Genomic DNA, 19,849 nt, shown 5'->3' on the forward strand with positions numbered 1-19,849 from the left:
TGAGACTACAGGTGGAGGTAAAAATACATCCTTAGATGTGAAAAAAGCAAAATCTGCAGATGACTGTAATCACCACTATTTGGATATGTACAGAGTTAAAGCAGCAGATGACCCAAATCGCCATGTTTAGGTTACCGAACCAAAAAAACAAACCAACGAACTGAGAGTTCCTGAAACACTTCTGCTTCACAAAACTTTTCTTGTGAATAAAAAAACTCACAATATATAAAAAAATATCAATTTTATAAATCAAACTACCTCTAACCATCACCTTGAATGATTAAATGGACTGCATACCCCTGACTCCGTTTAGCTTTTGCCATTTGTCATTAGCCTTCGGGCTCAAAAACTAACAATACTGTGAATGTTAAAATTAAATATTCAGTAGGCATCCAAGCGGCACAGTGATTTGTTTGCGTTAAAATAAATAGTGTTTTTCATTCATAGAAGTAACTGAAGATCTGACCATATTATTAAAAAATGTACACATAAATGCAAATTCACTTAATTAGTCTTTCCAGTGTGTACATGAAGCTGAGCGCACGGAGCTGCTGTTCATGTAATGTTAATGACTCACACAAACTCAGTCCTATTTAGAAACTCAATTTTGTAAATGACAGTTTATATAACTAATATTGGGATTAAATTGTCCGACGCATCACATAGGCAAGTATGCATTTAAAAAAGCATTTGTTACACACAGAGAATTTATTTCTGAGATGACTGGAGGTTAAAGGATTTTTTGCAAGATTTTAAGAAACTCGCTGTGAGTGTTCATACATGCAAGAGCATTTTTATGTAGCTGGATATGTGTGCGTTTAACTTCATAACACTCCGACAAACATCTCTGCGTGTGCATGTGCCCGACTCCCCACGATAATGATAACCATCTGCATGGTTTCAAACATCTAATAAAGCCAGTGTAATTCTCATCTAACCAGGAGACAGATGGTTTCATGCTCCATTCATTCTGCTATGATAGACACACACACACACACACACACACACACACACACACACACAGAGAAAGAGAGAGTGGCAGACAGGCACAGAAACATCCTGTATATACAGAGGACAAAGCAATAAGTATTGCGCATAAACACATGTAATCAAGAGCGAAAAAATAAATATATAAAACTATCTGTAACTATACTGTATACAACTCCAGATTTAATTTTTTCTTGTACATTTTTTGGAATATTTTTCTGTTTCTCTGTTTGCATTATCGTCATTCTTTCTGATAAAAGTAAAATCAAATCAAAAATTAATTAGGGACACCTTTTGCTAGTACCGAGTTGGACCCCCTTTTTACCTTCAGCACTGTTTTAATTCTTTGTCACAGAGAATCATTCGTCAAATATTTTGGCATGACAGTATTACACAGTTATAGCTGCAGAGTTATCAGCTGTGCATCCATGATGTGAACCTCCCGTCCCGCAAAGGGACTCCACTGCATTGAGAGCTGGTGACTGGGGAGGCCATTTGAATCCAGTGAACTCATTGGTATGTTTAAGAAGCGATGTGACCTTTGTGACATGGCACGGTATCCTGGTGGAAGCAGCTATCAGAAGATGGGCACTCTGTGGTCATAAAGGCACGGACACGGTCAGGAACACGTTCTTCCAGAAAACGGTTGATCACGGTTATTTTCTCCTTTTCGGACCATTCTCTGTAAACACTAGAACTGGTTGTGTGGGAAATTGGATTAGTAGCTTCTGAAATACTCAGGCCAGCCCATCTGCCATCAATAACGATGCCAGGTTCAAATTCCCTTAAATCAAAACTTTGAACAGTTTGAACTTCAGCAGGTCATTTTGACCATATCTGTATCACTGAGTTGCTTTTGTGTGGCTGGCTGCTAAGATATGTATTAATAATACGGTTAATAATTAATAATAATTCATGATATTAACAACAATAACACTTATTAATAATACTTCATCAGGTGTACTTAATAAAGTGACAAGTACGTGCATTTCATTTATAATTCTGTGTTATTCTGCTTACAGCAAGCTAATCAACTGGTTACCTCTGGCTTTCTATCTCACCAGTGTTCTGAAGAAGCCTTCAGCTCCCCAAAGCCATCCTTCCAGCCTTAGAAAAAAATTATATTTCTCCAGTCTACAACGTGTCCTTGTTTGTCCCATTCAAAACAAACCTACGCACCTGCACACAAATCAATGCCAATTTCTTAAAAGTATGTACACGGTTCATCGTTTTATTGTTACGTGACTGTAGGAATAATAGCTGGTGGCTAGCCAGCAGTTAATGAAGTTTCAGTTTCATCACAGAATGAATGTTTTCTTCCGCCTAAAAGCAACTTTGTTGTTGGGGAACAAACTCTAGCTGACTAAAACAGAGGAATGCATTCTTATTGACTTGAGCAGTTAATATTCCAGACCAATATTTCTGTGGGTCTCTGATGCCCAAAAACACTTGTGTCTGTAATTGAAGGTTTCTGAACTCTTTTATTTCCTCTTTGTCTCTTTTCCTTGTTGTGAATTGACTAGGGTGGCTTCACAACCCAGAGGAAGAGCACTAACTCTCATCCCTGCTTGCTTATGCACCTTTGCTCTTCCCTCCATCATTGCGCTCGCTGACTCCTTTCCCGATCCCCTCTTCTTTCCTCTCACGTCTCCACACTCTCCTCTTTCTTACACTCTGGTCCCCTGCCTCCTTTCTGTCTGCGTACTCCCTCTAACCCTTCTTTGCTTTCTCCCTGCACTTCTCTTCGTTGGCCTTCTGTCCCAGCTCCAGTCCTCTTTTATCCTCTTCCCCAGCTCTCTTGGTCTCCTTCTCACACCATTACTGCCTCTCCCTCCCTTCCTTTGTCTTTTAAGCATATCTCTCTTGGTGCAATTCACCCAGCCAACAAATTTTATGGGCTTAATCCCTTTTCTCACTGTGTGTTTACAGGTTTGGGGGCAGGTATTGATTTGGCTCTCTTTGTTTCTCCCATCACTCGCTTCCTTTCTCACTTGCTTTCTCCTTGTAGCCTCACTGATGGCTCATCACATTCTCTGTTTTTCTTTTTTCATTTACTTGCTTTACACTCTCTTTTTCCACCTCCCAAATTCTTTCCCTCTAAATCTCTGGATTATGCATTGTGTGTCACTCTGTGTTTTTGTGTCTCTCTTCTCTAATCCATTGTTTTCTTCCACTACACCCCTCCATCCCTTGCCGCCTCTCTCCTCCTCCTAGTCTCCTCCTCTGTCACTCATTGTCATTCTTATGTCTAAGTCCCTCTTGATTCCCTTTTGCCTGCAGTTCGATAGGTCCTTCATTAAATGTGTCTATGGGTGTCTGTGTGTTAAAAAGCTTTCGTCACAAAATGGGATCAAATGATCGATGAGAGGATGAAAACAGGGGAGTTGAACATGAGATGGGGAGATTTAGAAAATGAGAACTAAAGGAGAGCAAAGAGGAAAGACTTTTCTAGTCTATAGCCTGTTTCTACCTCTGTATCTCACTGTCTCTTTCCCATTTTTCCATACCACCTCTAACTTTTGCTTTTCAGTTTCCTGCCCAAGTCCCATGCTCTATCAGTATCACACACTATCTTTTACTTCTGCTTTTCCTCTCTGCACCTCTTTCTGCTTCCCTCTCAGTAGCCTCTATTCCTGCTTTCTCAGTTTTTTTCATCTCAGTTCAAAGCCTCTCCAACTGCAGGAGCCAGCAGGAGATTTTCTGTTTGTGGGAAGAAACGGCAGGGTGGATCTCAGGAAACATTCCTTTTTACTGTTGTTGAGTATCATAGTCTAAACTCTAAATATGGCCTGTTGTAAAACTCTGAGCCATTTCAATTTAATGCATTCCTTTTTTATTCTCCCCTTTGTGTTTGTGGGAAAACAGAAGGTTTCAGGAAATAAACCCTGATTTAACACCCTGTTATAGTGAGGAGCGATGTTATTCTTCCTGTGGCCTAATCTTCCACTTCTTCCACTAATGTACTGTTGAATTCACAAGCTGTTATTTACTATACCAGTTCGCATTGCAATACTGTTTTTCTTAGTTAAATTGCCCTTTGTTTTTTGTGCTCTCTACCATTAACTACTATCACAATTCTTCATTGTTTTCTACCATTAGAAGATCTCATTACATTGAGATTTGACACTATACTATGTCTAGTCCATGTGCTTTTATTATTTCAATGCAGAATACAACAAAACTTTTTATACTTTCTGTCCTGACTTGCTTTCTTGAATTCTTTGGTTTGATTGGACCATTTTATAGACAAAAACGATAGAAATGAAGACAGATAAAGCTAGAAATATCACTGAATTGTGGGGGAATATATTTATAAAAGTTATGTATATTATTCTGTTATTAACTGATATCAGAATAGGTGCTCATAATTTTAAATATCAGTTATAATACAGTCTTGCCTGCTGAAAATCCTACATAAATAATATTGTACTGTATACAGTGTTTACATTTTCAAGCCTCACTTAATTTATATTATTTTGCTATTCATCTAATTTTATTTTTATTTTTTTCAGGTTTTATAGAATTTCTTGTTTAAATTTCCAATTTAATTATGAATCAAATTCTGGGACAATTAGCAAATGTTTTTAGAAAAGAAATCGGAATATTTTTGTTTCACTTTTTTGGTAAATCATAGACATTTACAGAAGGGATCCCTCTTTTTTATTTTCATATATCAGAAAATATTATCATACGTATACCCTAACTTCTCCTAACCAGTGGGCTAATCTAAACAAAGCTTTGCATCAAAACATTGCCACACATACTCTATATGTTAAAAAAAACAAACATTTATTATAATTCTCTCTTTTTTTTGGATTTTATAAAATCAGTCCAAAATAGAAATGGACATTTTCTTTCCACCAGTCTGAAAGAAAACATGTTTTGTAAGCAAAATAGCTCAAAATCTCAGAACTGAACAAAAAAAAATATTTCTGCATGTAAGCATGTAAATTTTCAACAATATTTATTTTATTTAGTTGGTTTAGTTTAACATTTCATGCTTTTATCCATAACTATGGAAACAGTTATGTAGAGTATTACTTCCTCATACCTTTACAGCTGGGTTTAGTTTGGTTCCAGGTTCCATCTTTTATGCAGCGCAGAACGTTGCGTCCATGTCCAGGTGGTTCCATCAAGTGACCGGGGTTGCAGCGGTAGATCACTGTGTGGTTGAAGTTAAACTCTCTTCCTATATAGATTCCATTGGCTATTGTCCCAGGATCTCCACAACTGATCACTAAAGGAAGTAACAGAAATGTTGTGGTATAAGTGAGCCTAAATCTGTCATACAGTGGTGTGCCAGTAAGCCTGGAGCTGTGGATGAGAGCCGTATCATTTAAAACCAAAGCCTAAAAACTGTGCTTTCTAAAATGTCTTAAAAACTGTGCTTTCCGTTTACTCAAATTTCTTTCTCCTTTCTCACTGTAACTTCCCTGAAGCACATTCCAACTTCATTCTGTCTACCTCCCACCTCCTTTTCCCCCTTTCCCTACACATCTGTCTGCCTCTGTTAAACTTTAAACTTTAAAATCTCTCACACAAGAGACCTTGTGCAGTTCAGAAGATACACAGCAGCTGCTTTCCAAGTCCCTGAACAATTTATGCTACTCTTGAACCATTTGCTAAAGAAAAACACTGCTATACATATAACAATAATGATAATATTTTAATCAGCGCTTCTAGGCTGTGTGAGAATCCCATGCTGTTTGAACTAATCACTCAGACAGCAATGATCATCCTACCAGTGCAATCTGGGGGTTGTCCTGTCCACGTCCCATTGGTTGTGCAGTGTCTGGTGGTCAGGCCTGATGTTTTGAAGCCTTCCCAGCACGTGTAAGCCACTGAGCTGCCGAAGGTGATGCCGTCACTGAAGACAATTCTGCCATGTGCTGGGGTGCCAGGGTTACCACAGGATACAGCTGAGGGGTGAGGAAATACCAATCAGCGTTGATTAAACTCAGCGATAATATCGGTGTAAGCAATACTGTCTTCCTGTCCCTCAGGGCTGATCAGCTGTGGGCTACAATAATGAGATTATCACTGGAGTCAGCTGGAAATAACATAAAATATCTCCTTGAGGTAGTGAAGCTGATTAATGATTAAAGGCTGTTGGGCTAGGGCGACCCCAAAGCTGAGCACTCGTCCCCAGGTGAGACTTTTACTGCATGTTTCTGTCTCTCTCCATTTTCACTATCCAATCAAGGCAGAAATGCATAAAATAATGTAAAAAAGGAGTGTGTGTCACTGATCCTTTGCAGTTAATTACAGATGAATTAGAGTTGTGTCGTAGTGAGTAAGGGGAAGTTGTTAAAACCCCTACATCACTAACTTTAACCTCCAAAACGCCAGTGAGCCAAGTACAGCGCCTGCAAAAGATCCAAGGTCAGGTGCTGCCTGGTCGTGCTTACTGTTTGCCAAACATCTGCGAGGTACAGCAATTGTAGAGGAAAACAAATGATGGCAAGAAGCAGCACTGGGTCATGCAGCAGGACTGTGGAGCTAATTATCAGTCAATACTTGTGGACAATGTCCTTCCTGAGTCATCTTTGGGGAGAACACAGTTGCAGCGATGAGAGCACAGAGAATACAGAAATATATTTCAAGATTGGCTGTGTGCTTGACATTGCAGCATTCATTAAGTCACACTGGTGTTCATGTTCACAGCTGCTTCAATAGTTCCTCTACTAAAGCCTAAAGTGAATCTAAGGGGTTCCCTTTTATTTTGTGGAAAAAGTCAGCCTCCGTGATGTCTTCTTTTGAGCCGCGGACGTTTTCTTTGTGTCTGAGCCGCAGCTGGTCTTGTAGATTGTAAGACAAAATTGTCAGGGGATGGTTCATGAATGCAGCCGGGAAAGCACTACGACTCTATCTAGTGAGCCATCGACCTTTAGCCTGCTGGCACAGCACATTAACAGGACCGACAGAAATTAGCAACCAGCCACAGCACATTTCGCTAATAAGATCATGACAGCTGACAGCCTTTAACAATCAAACACCTATTGATGGCATTCATTAGCCAGAACTCTTAAAAGCCTCGTTCAAAAGTACGTGAGGCAGCGTGTAGGTGGAGCACATCATCCAAAGCTGCATGTGCGTCTATGACAGCTAGCTATTTTTTTCTTTAAATCTGTGAGTAACAGTTTGTAGATGAGTGTGTATTTAATTGGAAGTGTGTATGGATTTCTTTGCATTTGTGTGTGTCAGTGACAGATGTCTTACCCTCTCTGAATCAGCTTTTAACCACTATTAGCTTAATGAAAAACAACTGTAGACAGACATAAATAATTACCTTACACAATCACAGACAATGGCACACACAAACACAAACACACTTCTAAGGTGTGTGTGTGTGTCTGTACGACTGACTTGATATTTACGTCAGTTTTTCCACATATGCAAGGAAGTCAAGACTTACAAGAGGTTAAAATTAGAGACTGTCTGCAGTTTCTCAACCACACACTGTCCACAACAGCTTAGTATAATTTCAGTTTAGAGCTCTGTGTCTTAAAGTTCCACCCATCTGTATTATTTTAAACACATACAGTCTAAAGATAATGATTTCCAACAGGAAAAAAAAAACACATTATGAGATTCAGCATTTCTAAAACATGCCATTTTCAGGCTTGGAAACACTTTTGTAACAACTCAGCGAATTAAAAAAAAGCATGGTAATTTGATGTAAAACATGTCAAACAAATAAATGCAATTTAGCAGCTAAATTTACGTATAACAGCAAGTACGCTTTGTCCTATTGTTAGTATACTGGTGACTTTTTGTGTCACAGACACATAAACGAGCACTGATACATTGTGACTCCCTCTTCCTCGACCTAACAACTCAAATTGCTGCGAGAATAAATCGTCTATCCAATTGAATTTAAAATTTGCATCAGACTACAGTGTAGACCATGTCTGCTTTACTCGGCCTGAATATCTGTGGTGAAAATCGGCAAGGCTACACAGGCAGCAGCTAATGGTTCCAGTGTCTCTACAGTTCTAGGGGGACCCACTTTAATTTCCCCTGGATTCCCGTGGGTTTAAAGAGTGTCTTTGGAAACTGTTGTTGTCGACTATAGGATGCAGGTTATTAACACAGTGCTGTCAAAGATCCAACTTATTTACGAGTGACACACTTCAGTCCTTTGTGTCCAAGCATGCACACAAACAAACAAACTTGAGTCTTCATATTTTAAATTCAACAATCGTCTTACATTATGCGTCTCTGTGAGTAACTGAAAAATCAGCAGAGGAATTACAATCGCTCAAGAGCCTATATAAAGTTAATTTAAAAATTAATGGCTTTATTTAGGATTAAAGTATGTACACATACTGTAGTAAAAAACAAACTGCTGCACAAACTCTGAAACACGCCGTTTTTTTCTTTCCTGTCTCTTTAAGATGTCCTCCCAAATAGCCCAGCCTACTCTAATAGGTCAATCACAATGTGGCAAAGGAATGTTGGTTGTGTATCTTAATTATGTGATTACAGTTATAACCCTGTAAGTGTCAGCTGGTAATACAAAAACCCAGGATGCAACTATGTTTGAACGAGAACCAGACCAAGAACATAGAGAGGGTCCTGCAGAGGTCAGTAATTCATTTTGCATTATCATACCCCAAACCGCAGTTATTTTTCACATATGCACAAGTAGGGAGTGCCAACAAAAGTTTACAGCAACTTGCACTGTGGCAAGAGTGCAAAAAAGACTCTTGCCTTCACTTTTAGAGCCAGCAGCAAACCAAGAGCATGCTTTGCACGCCGATGAGAGACGTTGGAGATCAGTTTTGCAGAAGTGTCTCTAGCAAGCAAATGAAAAATGGCAGACTGCGAGGCAGCTGCTCATTAATATTCAACGCAATAAAATAAACGGAAAACCCAAGAAGTGTAATATCAGCATTTGTAACATAAAACCTCTATATTTAACTCTATCTGTATCACATATGGGCAAAGTATGGTGGACCATCTCAGTCTGGCCAACATATTACATTAAAAAAACTGAAGTAAAATGAGTTAAAATGAAGTTTACGAAAACCCAAAGACTCAATAAATATGTGTAATATCAATTATCCAATATGGGCCCTTCGCTCTTACTTTATCTAAATCACTACAGCTCTCACAAAAAAGAAAATAGTTAGGATAAAGATCTAAATGATTAAATCCATATACCACACAGACTTTATAAGCAAATCTTGTTTGGTTCCTTTTATATCAGGGTATATTTTTAAGGCAATGTTTTATAGAATCTAGTCTGAGGCCCAAAGGTAACCTCAAAAGAGACAAAGACGACTTGCCATCAAAGTGTATGTTTTCAAAACAGACAGTTCAGCATGTTGTCACATTTAAATTTCTTGTATAAAGCAAGCAGCAGCCTTTTAAAGGCTCTATATAAATAGAATACAGATAAGAAGAGCCCATAAATATCTATCTCGAGTCAAGGAGAAAGTACTGCTTCGATTTTCAGCGCTATGACAGAAAATAACTAAATAAATAAAAAGTTCTATATGCTGTTTAAAGTGTAAGCTGCAGTTTACGTTTCACTCAAGTTCAAGTGCCAAACTTTCACCTAACATGAGGAATATAAATGGTCATTTTGACACTTCCCACCTTGACAGACAGGCTGTGTACCACTCCAGGTGCCATTATGAAGGCAGGTCCTCTCGGCTGACCCAATCACGTTATATCCTGCCTCGCAGCTAAAGCGCAAAAGGCTCTTGGTTTTAAATTCCTCTCCTCCTATACGGGCACCATGAGGAGGGATCCCTGGGTCTCCACAGATTCCAGCACTCACACCTATAGCAAGAAAGGAAGCATAAAGTTAATGTACCAAACTCAACAATGCTCTTAAAAACCAAACGACTCCCCCACTCCCCAACATAATCCTGGACTGCTGTGACACAAACATAGAAACACATCAAACCACATCAATTTGCAGAGTGAATCCAAATACACTTGCTGCAGTCATGTCCATTAGTGTTCTAATAGGTTTTAGTGATTTTGTGCAACTAAATGGTAAAATGCTAGATCAGGAGGTCGTCTCTCACTGGGATCATTATGCTAAAAATACACGCAAGCATTCATCCTAGAGGTCAACAACATCAACTAAACAGCATATGCACTGGAGAAATTGCAATGACACAATTTGCCTGCTTAACCTTTTCATATACAGTAACTCACACATAGATGCACATACCCAGACATGCAAACTTTGTAGAACTGTACTTTGCATTTAGGCTATACCAAATTGTTCTAGCATTAAAAGCACTGAGCGTGTCACAATTTTAGCAGCTTAAATTCCATCGGTAGGGATTTGTGAGTTTAACAGGGTACAGCGCCAAATGCAGTGTCTTGCATCTCAATGAGTTCTTCAGCTGCAGGATGTATTCTGCCCTGCTGAGTGCTCTGTTTTGAGGCCAGCAGAGTAAGCTTATTGCATTTCAGCTGTTGAGACTGTTGATGCTGAGTTTAGAAATGATCGGTTGTAGTGTTGTGAGATCTGTGCAACCCCAGTGTAGAGGAATGCTTACAACCTGAGAAGTGAACAAGGACTCTGCCACCTCTCTATTCCTGCCTGTTTCTAACATGTGTAGTTCAAGCCAGGAAATATGCCCTGTAGTATAACGTGTGCTCAGTTTCCAGCATGTAAGAGATCATTATGTCTCTGTGTTTGTGATAAATTGCAGAGGTGATAAAAATGACATAAAATACTTTGTCAAGATAATTTACACAAGCAAAACTGTCAAATGGTGACATAGTTCATAAATTTGTAATGCAATAAAAAGCATATAAAAACTGAACAAAGTTTTTTTAACAGCTTGAAAATGTTCAAATAATTTCTCCCTTCATCTGTTTTTGTAGAACAAATGGGAGGACATGTGGGATGAAGGGCAGCGTGGTCATGGGGTGGTTGGTTCTCAGTAAGCTGGAAGGTACGTAATTATAATCAACGATATAAACAGCTTGCTGCAATTTGTCACTTATTAAATTGATTAACTGATTTAAAATTATGGCGTCTCTTCTGGTATGTTATTCATGTCTGGAACTGTGGAAAGTGGAAAATCGAATCCAGAGATAAATATTCATAGAGCACTAACTTTCAATCATAATGTGAGGTTTCTTAGGTGACTGTCTACCACTGTCATTTCCTCAATACAGTACATCACACCCTCTGATCTAAAATCAAAAAACAATACGGCTGAAGAATTGAGTGGTTCTGAAACACACAAGGAGCCTGTCCGTCAGTCAGAGATACCTGTCAGTTCCAGTTAATACTTCACAGTATATTATGCTGAGGCAAAACAAAGATGTCTTCGTACTGACTTGCCTGTGGGGTACGGCTCACTGTTTTTGTTCCAGATGGGGTGTTGCTGTTTTTTTAATAGCTCAATCTTTTGTTCTCAAAAAACACTTGTTTCATTCTTCAATTCCCTGGAATTCTACTATTTTTACCTTTGATCAGTGAGTTTTTGCTATTCTGTAGTCTTTACTGGTACTGTTTACCATCTGACAAGATCTCTGCATAGTATGTATACACTAGCAGTTAAAAGTTTGGACACACTTTCTCATTTTATGTTTTTTCTTCATTTTTACTACTTTTTACATTGTAGATACATGTTGAAGACATCAAATATATGACACAAGATATATAGAATTATGTAGCAAAGAAAACAATCATAAATAACTTTAAATATGTTTTATATTTTAGATTCCTGAAAGTAGGGACACTTTGTTAACAGCGCTGCAAACCCCTGGCCTTCTGTCAATGAGCTTTATGATGTAGTCGCATGAAATGGTTTCACTTTACAGGTGTGTGTTGTCAGGATTCATTTGTGGAATTTTTTTGCCTTCTTATTGGGGTTGGGACCATAGACTGTGTTATGCAGGTTGGTACACAGCTGACAGCCCTATTTGACAACTGTTTGAATTTATATTATTGCAAGAACCAATCAACAAGTAAAGAGAAACGACAGCCCAACATTACTTTAAGAACTGAAGGTCAGTCAGTCCGGAAAATTGGTATAACTTTGAATGCATCCCTAAGTGCAGGTGCAAAAACCATCAAGCGCTACAATGAAACTGGCTCACATAAGGACTGCCCCAGGAAAGGAAGACCAAGAGTCACCTCTGCTGCTGAGGATAAATTAACCTGAGTCACCAGCCTCAGAAATTGCAAGTTAACGGCACCTCAGATTAGAGCCCAGATATGGACATAACACTAGTGGAAATCTGTGCTTTGGTCTGATGAGTCCAAATTTGAGATCTTCGGTTCCACCTGCTGTGTCTTTGTGCGAGACAGAAAAGGTGATCAGATGGTCTCTACATGCATGGTTCTCACTCTGAAACATGGAGGAGGTGTGACTGTGTGGGGCTGCTTTGTTGGTGACACTGTTGGGGATTTATTAAAAACTGAAGACACACTGAACCATCATGGCTACCACATCATCCTGCAGCAACACGCCATCCCATCCGGTTTGCATTTAGTTGGACCATCATTTATTTTTCAACAGGGCTATATGACCAAGAAGGAGAGTGATGGAGTGCTGCGCCAGATGGCCTGGCCAGCACTCCGTCACCTGACCTTAACCCAATCGAGATGGTTTGGGATGAGATGGACCGCAGAGTCAAGGCAAAAGGCCCAGCAAGTGCTCAGCATCTCTGGGAACTTCTTCAAGACTGTTGGAAAACCATTTCAGGTGACGACCTCGTGAAGCTCATCGAGAGAATGCCAAGAGTTTGCAAAGCAGCAATCAAAGCAAAGGGTGGCTATTTTGAAGAATGTAAAATATAAAACATGTTTTGAGATTTACTACATAATTCCATATGTGTTTATTCATAGTTTTGATGCCTTCAGTGAAAATCTAAAATGTACATAGTCATGAAAATAAAGCAAACCCATTAAATCCCATTAAATGTCCAAACTTGACTGGTAGTGTACATGCAAGCAAACTCTAGAAATGATCATATAATGATGGTGACAGTATGTAGTAGCTCCAAAGTCAGCATGAACCTTTTTGTCTTAGAGACCACTTAATAAGGCGTAGTCAAACAAAATTGTTTTTCTCAGAGCTCAGGGTACAGTAAAGATATAGATACAAATAAACAAATACAAATTCTGTGTGTATGTGCAGATAATCTTGTGGTCTTCAGTCCAGGTAGTTCTGGTCTCCAGCAGCTCCTTCGCATACATTACATTCTGCTTATGGTTTGGAACATGATATTAGATACCATGCCCGTAAGAGCACTGTCATCATTGTAGAACCAATGATGACAAACATCTAAGACTTTCCAAATTTAAATTGTTGAATAATAATCTTATTGTCTGTAATGAGGTCAAATATCTTATTATAGCTCAAATACCAGAAGAGTTCTCTTTTTAGAGCACACTGTACATCTCTGCATACTTCATACTTGTGGACAAACTATAGGAAGGTGAGTCTAAATAAACCTCATGTAGCCTATACTAATGCCATGAGCTTATCACTGAAGAGACAAAGGTGGCTCAACACCAGCAGAGACTGGTACAATTGTCTCTTTGTGGGAAGGTGATCTGGGTGTATTTTTTCTTTGTTGTTGTTGATGTGTTTTACATGACTGTCGTGCTTGTTTTTATGAATCATGAGTCTGGAATAAAGATTGATTGATTGGCACAAATTGCACACTGTTGTTGTGAGCAGGGGCGCTTGCCATACTGTAATATTTTATCTTAGTAATTGTGTTCTGCAAGGCCTTATTAAAAAGGCATTTCTGGATACAGATTTCCTTGTTGAAAGCCTCACTGTAGATGTGGTACATTTGCCTTACGTGTAAAAACAGGTACAGACTTATCGTGTGCTTTGGGTGCGAATATGTATGACAGCAACAGTGAATCATTCAACTTAGCCCTAATCCTGCACAAAATGTAAATCGTGTCTATTAGACATGCAGGTATATCAACTACTTTGACTTTACCAGTGCAGTAGGGTGGTGCTCCACTCCATGTACCATCTTCCTGACAGTGGCGAGTAGCATTGCCCACAAGCACTCCACCAGGTAGACAAGAGTACTGCAGAACTGAACCATATGTCCAACTGTTGGTCCCAGATACTACTACATTAGGGGGTACACCAGGGTCACCACAGGAAATAGCTACAGAGACAGCAAGAGATTGAAAGAGATAAAGAAGGGTTTAGTGTGTGAGTGTTTGTGTATGTCTCTGAATGTGTGTTTGAGTGTGGATGCGTCCAACTATAGATTACAGATACTATTGCTTCAGGTTGTGCAGCTGGGTCACTGCAGAGACAGCAAACAGGAGAGTGTTTTCAGCAAAAGAGGGGTGGGATTAATGCAAGCCCTTGTTGTTTTTGTGTGTGCATGCTTGTGTGAAAATACGCAAACAGGGACTGCAAAAAGAAAGAAGTGTAGACATTAAATGTAGCATGAGACAGAGGCGTTAGCTGTTCAACCAAGGTGAACTGGAAGACAACCAAGGATGTTTTGGTTGTGTGATATGCACCTTAACCAATACAAGACAACTTATTATGACTTTGCAACTGTACAATAAAACTTATGCACATAAATAATTAAACCTGCCTTGCTTACACCACATTGTGGCATACGGGCATGCAAGTAAAGCTTATTGAGTTTAACTGAATTGCCTGAGAGAGGGAGAGAAAACCAATAACTCATCTGAAATTAAATTCACTTCAGCCAGACAACACTGAAAGCATCTCTGCTTTTCTTCTATGTAGAAAACTAGAAAAAAAATCATTCCAAAGCATTTAAGCAACAGACGCCCAATTTTTTTCTTCAGCTTCGGAGAAATCCATGTTTTACAAAGCACAAGTTTCTGGAGGACACTGATATGGAACTGCTCTCGATTTTCTATTGCTGCCAAATGACTTGTCCTCCGATATCTCTCCTCACCCCCAAATTGTATTACTCCATCCTCTCCTTGCCCCTCTGTCATCACCCCTTTCCCCCCAATTTTCCGATAAGACCTTGTTTCGCGAATGCAATGCTCGATGCACAGACGCCAAGTGCTTCACCGGTGTCTGCCCCTTCCTTCCTCTCTGTCTGATTTCTCATCTCAACACCTCTGTTCCTGTGTCTTTATTCTAAGCTTTTGTTCACCTTCTGTTCCCCTCTTCATCTGTGAATCTGCTTCCTTCTCACTATCACTCACTAGTTTAATCTCTTTGTTTCTATCAGCAATGGTAGCTTTCTAACAAGACCACCTATAGCCTTATGAGACACATTCCAACTTTCTTTTTCTGTAAACACACATGCACACAAATCATACTCAAACCTTTACGACTCTTTCTTTCATACCCTTTTCTTTTATGATTACTTTCTTCCCATTTTCTTTCTTGAACCCTCTCGTTTGCTCTCACTCTCTCATCCACGCCTCCTTATCCTACTCTCAAAGGCTCTTCAGGCTATTTCAATCCTCAAATGCCTATTCCAGAAAACAAAAAAAAGCCACCTGCTTGTGACTACTTTTTTGAAGGCATGTTCTTATAAAAAAATCCCCAAATTCTTCTGTTCACAACAGGAAAGACATTTTGCTTATAAGGTAATGGCTCTCATTCAGTATCTGCTTCTGTTACAGCTTTATTGTCACTTTTTCAATCGAGCCAAATATTTCCCCCACCACCTTCACTTGTTCATCCATACCTAGGCAACGAGGGATTGGCCGGTCCCACAGTCCATTATGCTGACATGTAAGGAGTGCAGAACCCAATAGGTAGAAGCCTCGTTTGCAGTGGATTGCTACAGTCACACCATAGCTGAAGACTTCTGGGTAACGAAGGCCGGACTGGCGCACGCCATTCTCCACATGACCGGGGTCAGAACAGTTCACCACTGTACGAGAGAGCAGAAGAGCCATTTAAGTGTTTACATAGTTTTTATATGCAAGCATATATAAAGGTGATGGCTATATATCTTGGGAGCTTTGTGGGGTTGAGTACTGAATACTCAATTACCATTTAACGAAGTTACAATTTCATATCATCCATGCTGCTCTGCTCTGGTCTTCTTTAAACTGCTCTTTTGTCATACCCTGCTCTGTTTTTTGAAGCATTTTGTTCCCTATTCCCTCCTCCGGTCCCTTGTACTTTTTCTCTCTGGGTACATGCCAGTCCAATAGGAGTGGAGTTTGATTTTCCCCATGTCGCAGGGGAGACTGACATTCACTCAAATTCAAGTCCATGGGGGAGACGCCTATGTGTGTTTGTGTGTGTGTGTGTTTGGCACCCTATGGGAACAAAGAAAGTTTCAGTCTCATAATTGACAGCTGCTGCTGTGAGGTAAAAAGAGGGAGGGAGAGCAGGATAAGAGAGAAAATGTGGGGGAGATGGAGAAAGCAAGCAGGCAAGCGAGGATGAATCGCTTCAATGGGAAACCATGTGAGCAACTACGTTATATCGATCTGCTCTCATGACTTTGCAAAATGCTTGTGTGTGTTTGTGCGTGCTTGAGTATATCATAACTGTTACACTACCAGAGGTCTAGAGAGGTTTATACTGTAATGACCGTGCATGGTTAGCAGAGGATAAGAGCATGTCTCTGGACATGTACCCAGCTGTGTTTGTGCACGAATGAATTTATTAGTTTATTTGGAGATACACTGATTGTGTCTGAATTCATCTCGCAGATAAGATTTTGTTGTGTTCTCTCTTTTACTAGCAGCAGACTCGGTTCCAAAAGCAATTTCATTTACATAATGTGGGTAGAAGCAAATTCAGTCAACACATGCTGAACATACCACAGCAATCCACAATTTAAAGGAAAATCTGTTTTTTTACAATACAACCTAGGGATAATTTTTGTCATTGAAGCTTTTCTTTTATTTGGTTATGATTTTACTCAACAGATGTCGATAGCATCATGTTGGCTCCTCACACATAGATTTTATGATTTTAAAAGTGAAAAAAAGCTACATAGATAGTGTTAAATAGTTAAATTCTCTATTTCACTAACACAGAGTGTGTGTACATTTACTTTCTTGACAAAAAAAATAATATAAAACTCTAATCTATAGAGGTGATTTAACAGAATAAAGCATTACAAGCATGTGCATGTGTTGCTAGCTCTGTGTTAATGAATGTGGACGAGACCTTTGCAGACTGGTAAGGGGCTGCTCCACTGTCCGTTAAGTCGGCACTGAGCCCGAGCATTTCCACTTAGGACGTAACCTCTGTTGCAGGTGAAGTTGACCACATCATTGAGATTAAATTCGGTGCCATTGGTCCGCCCATTGGCTGGGTTGCCTGGGTGACCACAAGTGATTGCTGAGAGAGAAAGAGTGGAGAGAAATGTGATGAGAAACTTGAGGTTCGGAATAAGTATTGTGGTTCTCCCTCTTGATATTGTGTGATATTTTCAACTTTTTTAAAGGTTGGTGCACAGATATATTCACTGAAAAAAAATGTAAATGCTAAAAGAATAAATTGTGTGATGTCTCTGAAGATTTTCTTTATATAACAATATAGGTTTTAGCTTTTCATATTTGACAAAAGCAGCAAACAATCTTTAACTCCAAACCAGGATGTTGTTGGTATTGTGAACTTACGGACACAGACAGGTGTTGTTCCAGACCACCGGTGGTCTTGTTGGCAGATTCTGACTGATGTGCCAATTAGGCGATATCCTAACATGCACTGGTATACCACTGTGTCACGGTAACTAGATCCATCCCCACTAATGTGGCCGTTGACTATAGGATCTGGAGAGTCACAGTGGCCAGCTGGGAGAAGCAAAGTGACAGAAATTAATACAGCACAATGAAACACATCTTTAACTCACTCACACATCACTGAAGCTGGTTTTGTGTGCTGAGCCCTGATTTTAAACACATTCTGGCTCATTGTGCCAGCAGTCACTGTGGACTGCCAAATTATATGTAGGAGCTTAGATGCTTAAACTTTCAAATGTCTGCCTTTGCAAATCATCCTTCAAAGACTTTAGTTCTAAACTTGCAGCAATTACAGATGGGCAAAAGTCTCTTAAAAGCAGTCCTTTAAACAATTTTTTTCATGCACTACATCTGCCCGAGATTACTTAAAGCTTCAGTACATAAATTGCAAGACTCCTGTGAGCTGAGGTGTAAAGAAATTCTGAATTGTATTTGACACTATTTCATCTGTTAGCAGATGTGTTTCAAAGTCGATCCCTTTTTCTTGATGTTTGTGTATCTAATGGAATCAGCGACTGAGTACTATGACCAGTTTTACTAGTACTTATACCTATTAACAGTTTCATGTCTCCACATCTTAAGATTCTCGAGATAAATAGTCCACCCAGTTCTGAATGGTCACTTGGTTATTGCCAAAGGTTAAAAGTTAAAAATAACTAGCCTTTCTAAAGTTGTTACAAGTAGACACTTATTTCTAATTTTAAGAGATAGTATTATTATTGATTTTTTAGGTCAGCGAACATCATCTCTATCAACGAATGACAAATACTATTATATTTTGCCTACTCATCAAAATCTCAAAAGAATATGAGGGTGGATGTGAAATTTGCATGGGTAACATGAATATGAACAATGGGCTATCTTATCAAATTTGTACATATAGGCTTTACTTGTTCATTACATTGACTCAGGTGATCTATTCCATGGTGTTAGTGAGGTACTAATCAGTTTGGATTTTTCTCTTTAATGTAATATGAGATGAGTCAAGACTTTGATTTTACTTTAACAGCTTGCTACATTTCTTTTCCAGTGACTTATATTTTGAGTCAAATTGTTCATTTTTGTGCCAAAGTGACTTAGGATAAACCACAACATCTTGAACATCGTATCACATTTAATGGACATTACCTAGACACCTGGTCTCTACACCACTCCACAGCCCATTAGCGCCACACTCCCTCACGTGGGATCCCACCAGCGTGTAGCCATGGTTACACATAAAGATTGCAGTTGCTCCGAATGTGGTCAACGTCCCCAGTTTGGTACCAAAAGGTGGGGAAGGAAGTTCCCCGCAGGAGATAACTAAATAATGAAATAAATGTGTCGTTACAAAGTAACAAATTACACATTACATAACATCGTGTTGCAAATTATACTTTTCCATCTTTTACAAAATCTACAAATAAAGTGGTCTGTGTTGTCAAGCCTTCATCATGATTGGTAAGTTAAATGAAGCATTACAAGACTACCATCCTAAATTTAAACATGCTAAATTTTTGTTTTCCAACACAATATCTGCAGGAATTTATTTCCTTCAGAAGATTTAACCTCATTCTGCCTTAATATCCTGGGAGACACAGCTTTAAAGTCACTGGCTAATTTAAACAGACACTTCTGTTACATTGCCAAATCCCTTGAAACTGCTGCAATGATAGGTAGGTCAGCTCAAACACTACCTAGAGAAATTAACAAAAAAATGTAGCCGAATAAAGTCTTTAAACCACTGGCTTAATGTAAAATACATTTAAAATTTTAATATTTTTTTTAAACTTCTCCAGTGTACACATTTCACTTCTCCATTGGCATGTCATATATTACGCAACACTATGAAATTCTGTAGCCTACTGGAAAGTTGTCAAAGTCCCAATGTTCTGTCACAGCCTCTCTTTATGAAACAAGCAGCAAAGATGCATTGCATAGTAAGACTGTATTTGTACAGACAGTATTTCACTACTATCGACATATACCCCACATTTAGGAAGCACAGACTGCATTCTGTTTGAAAGAGACACAGTCCCTAGACAATGTGCAGTGGTTAATATCCTCAGGCGTTTCGAAACACATATACCCCTGGTAACTAATTTCAAAAAAAGTAGAAGAAAAAGATAAAACCTGACGCACAACCACACATAAAGCAGCTCCCTCTCAAATATACCGATGACAGAGGATTATGCACATGCATGCTTGCCC

At 39.1% G+C, this 19,849-nt stretch overlaps 1 protein-coding gene across 1 annotated transcript in view; it reads right to left on the reverse strand.

Annotated features, from left to right (window-relative positions):
* Positions 1 to 19,849, reverse strand: part of LOC116333697 (CUB and sushi domain-containing protein 1) — a 422,781-nt gene that overhangs the window by 24,135 nt on the left and 378,797 nt on the right. The window contains 8 exon segments of the mRNA XM_039613940.1: positions 5,039 to 5,224; positions 5,730 to 5,906; positions 9,592 to 9,777; positions 13,933 to 14,109; positions 15,637 to 15,825; positions 17,082 to 17,255; positions 17,537 to 17,710; positions 18,788 to 18,961. Of these exon segments, the coding sequence (XP_039469874.1) occupies positions 5,039 to 5,224; positions 5,730 to 5,906; positions 9,592 to 9,777; positions 13,933 to 14,109; positions 15,637 to 15,825; positions 17,082 to 17,255; positions 17,537 to 17,710; positions 18,788 to 18,961 (1,437 nt within the window).

The sequence above is a fragment of the Oreochromis aureus genome, linkage group 1, assembly GCF_013358895.1.
Source record: "Oreochromis aureus strain Israel breed Guangdong linkage group 1, ZZ_aureus, whole genome shotgun sequence".
In the NCBI taxonomy this organism is placed as follows: Eukaryota; Metazoa; Chordata; class Actinopteri; order Cichliformes; family Cichlidae; genus Oreochromis; species Oreochromis aureus.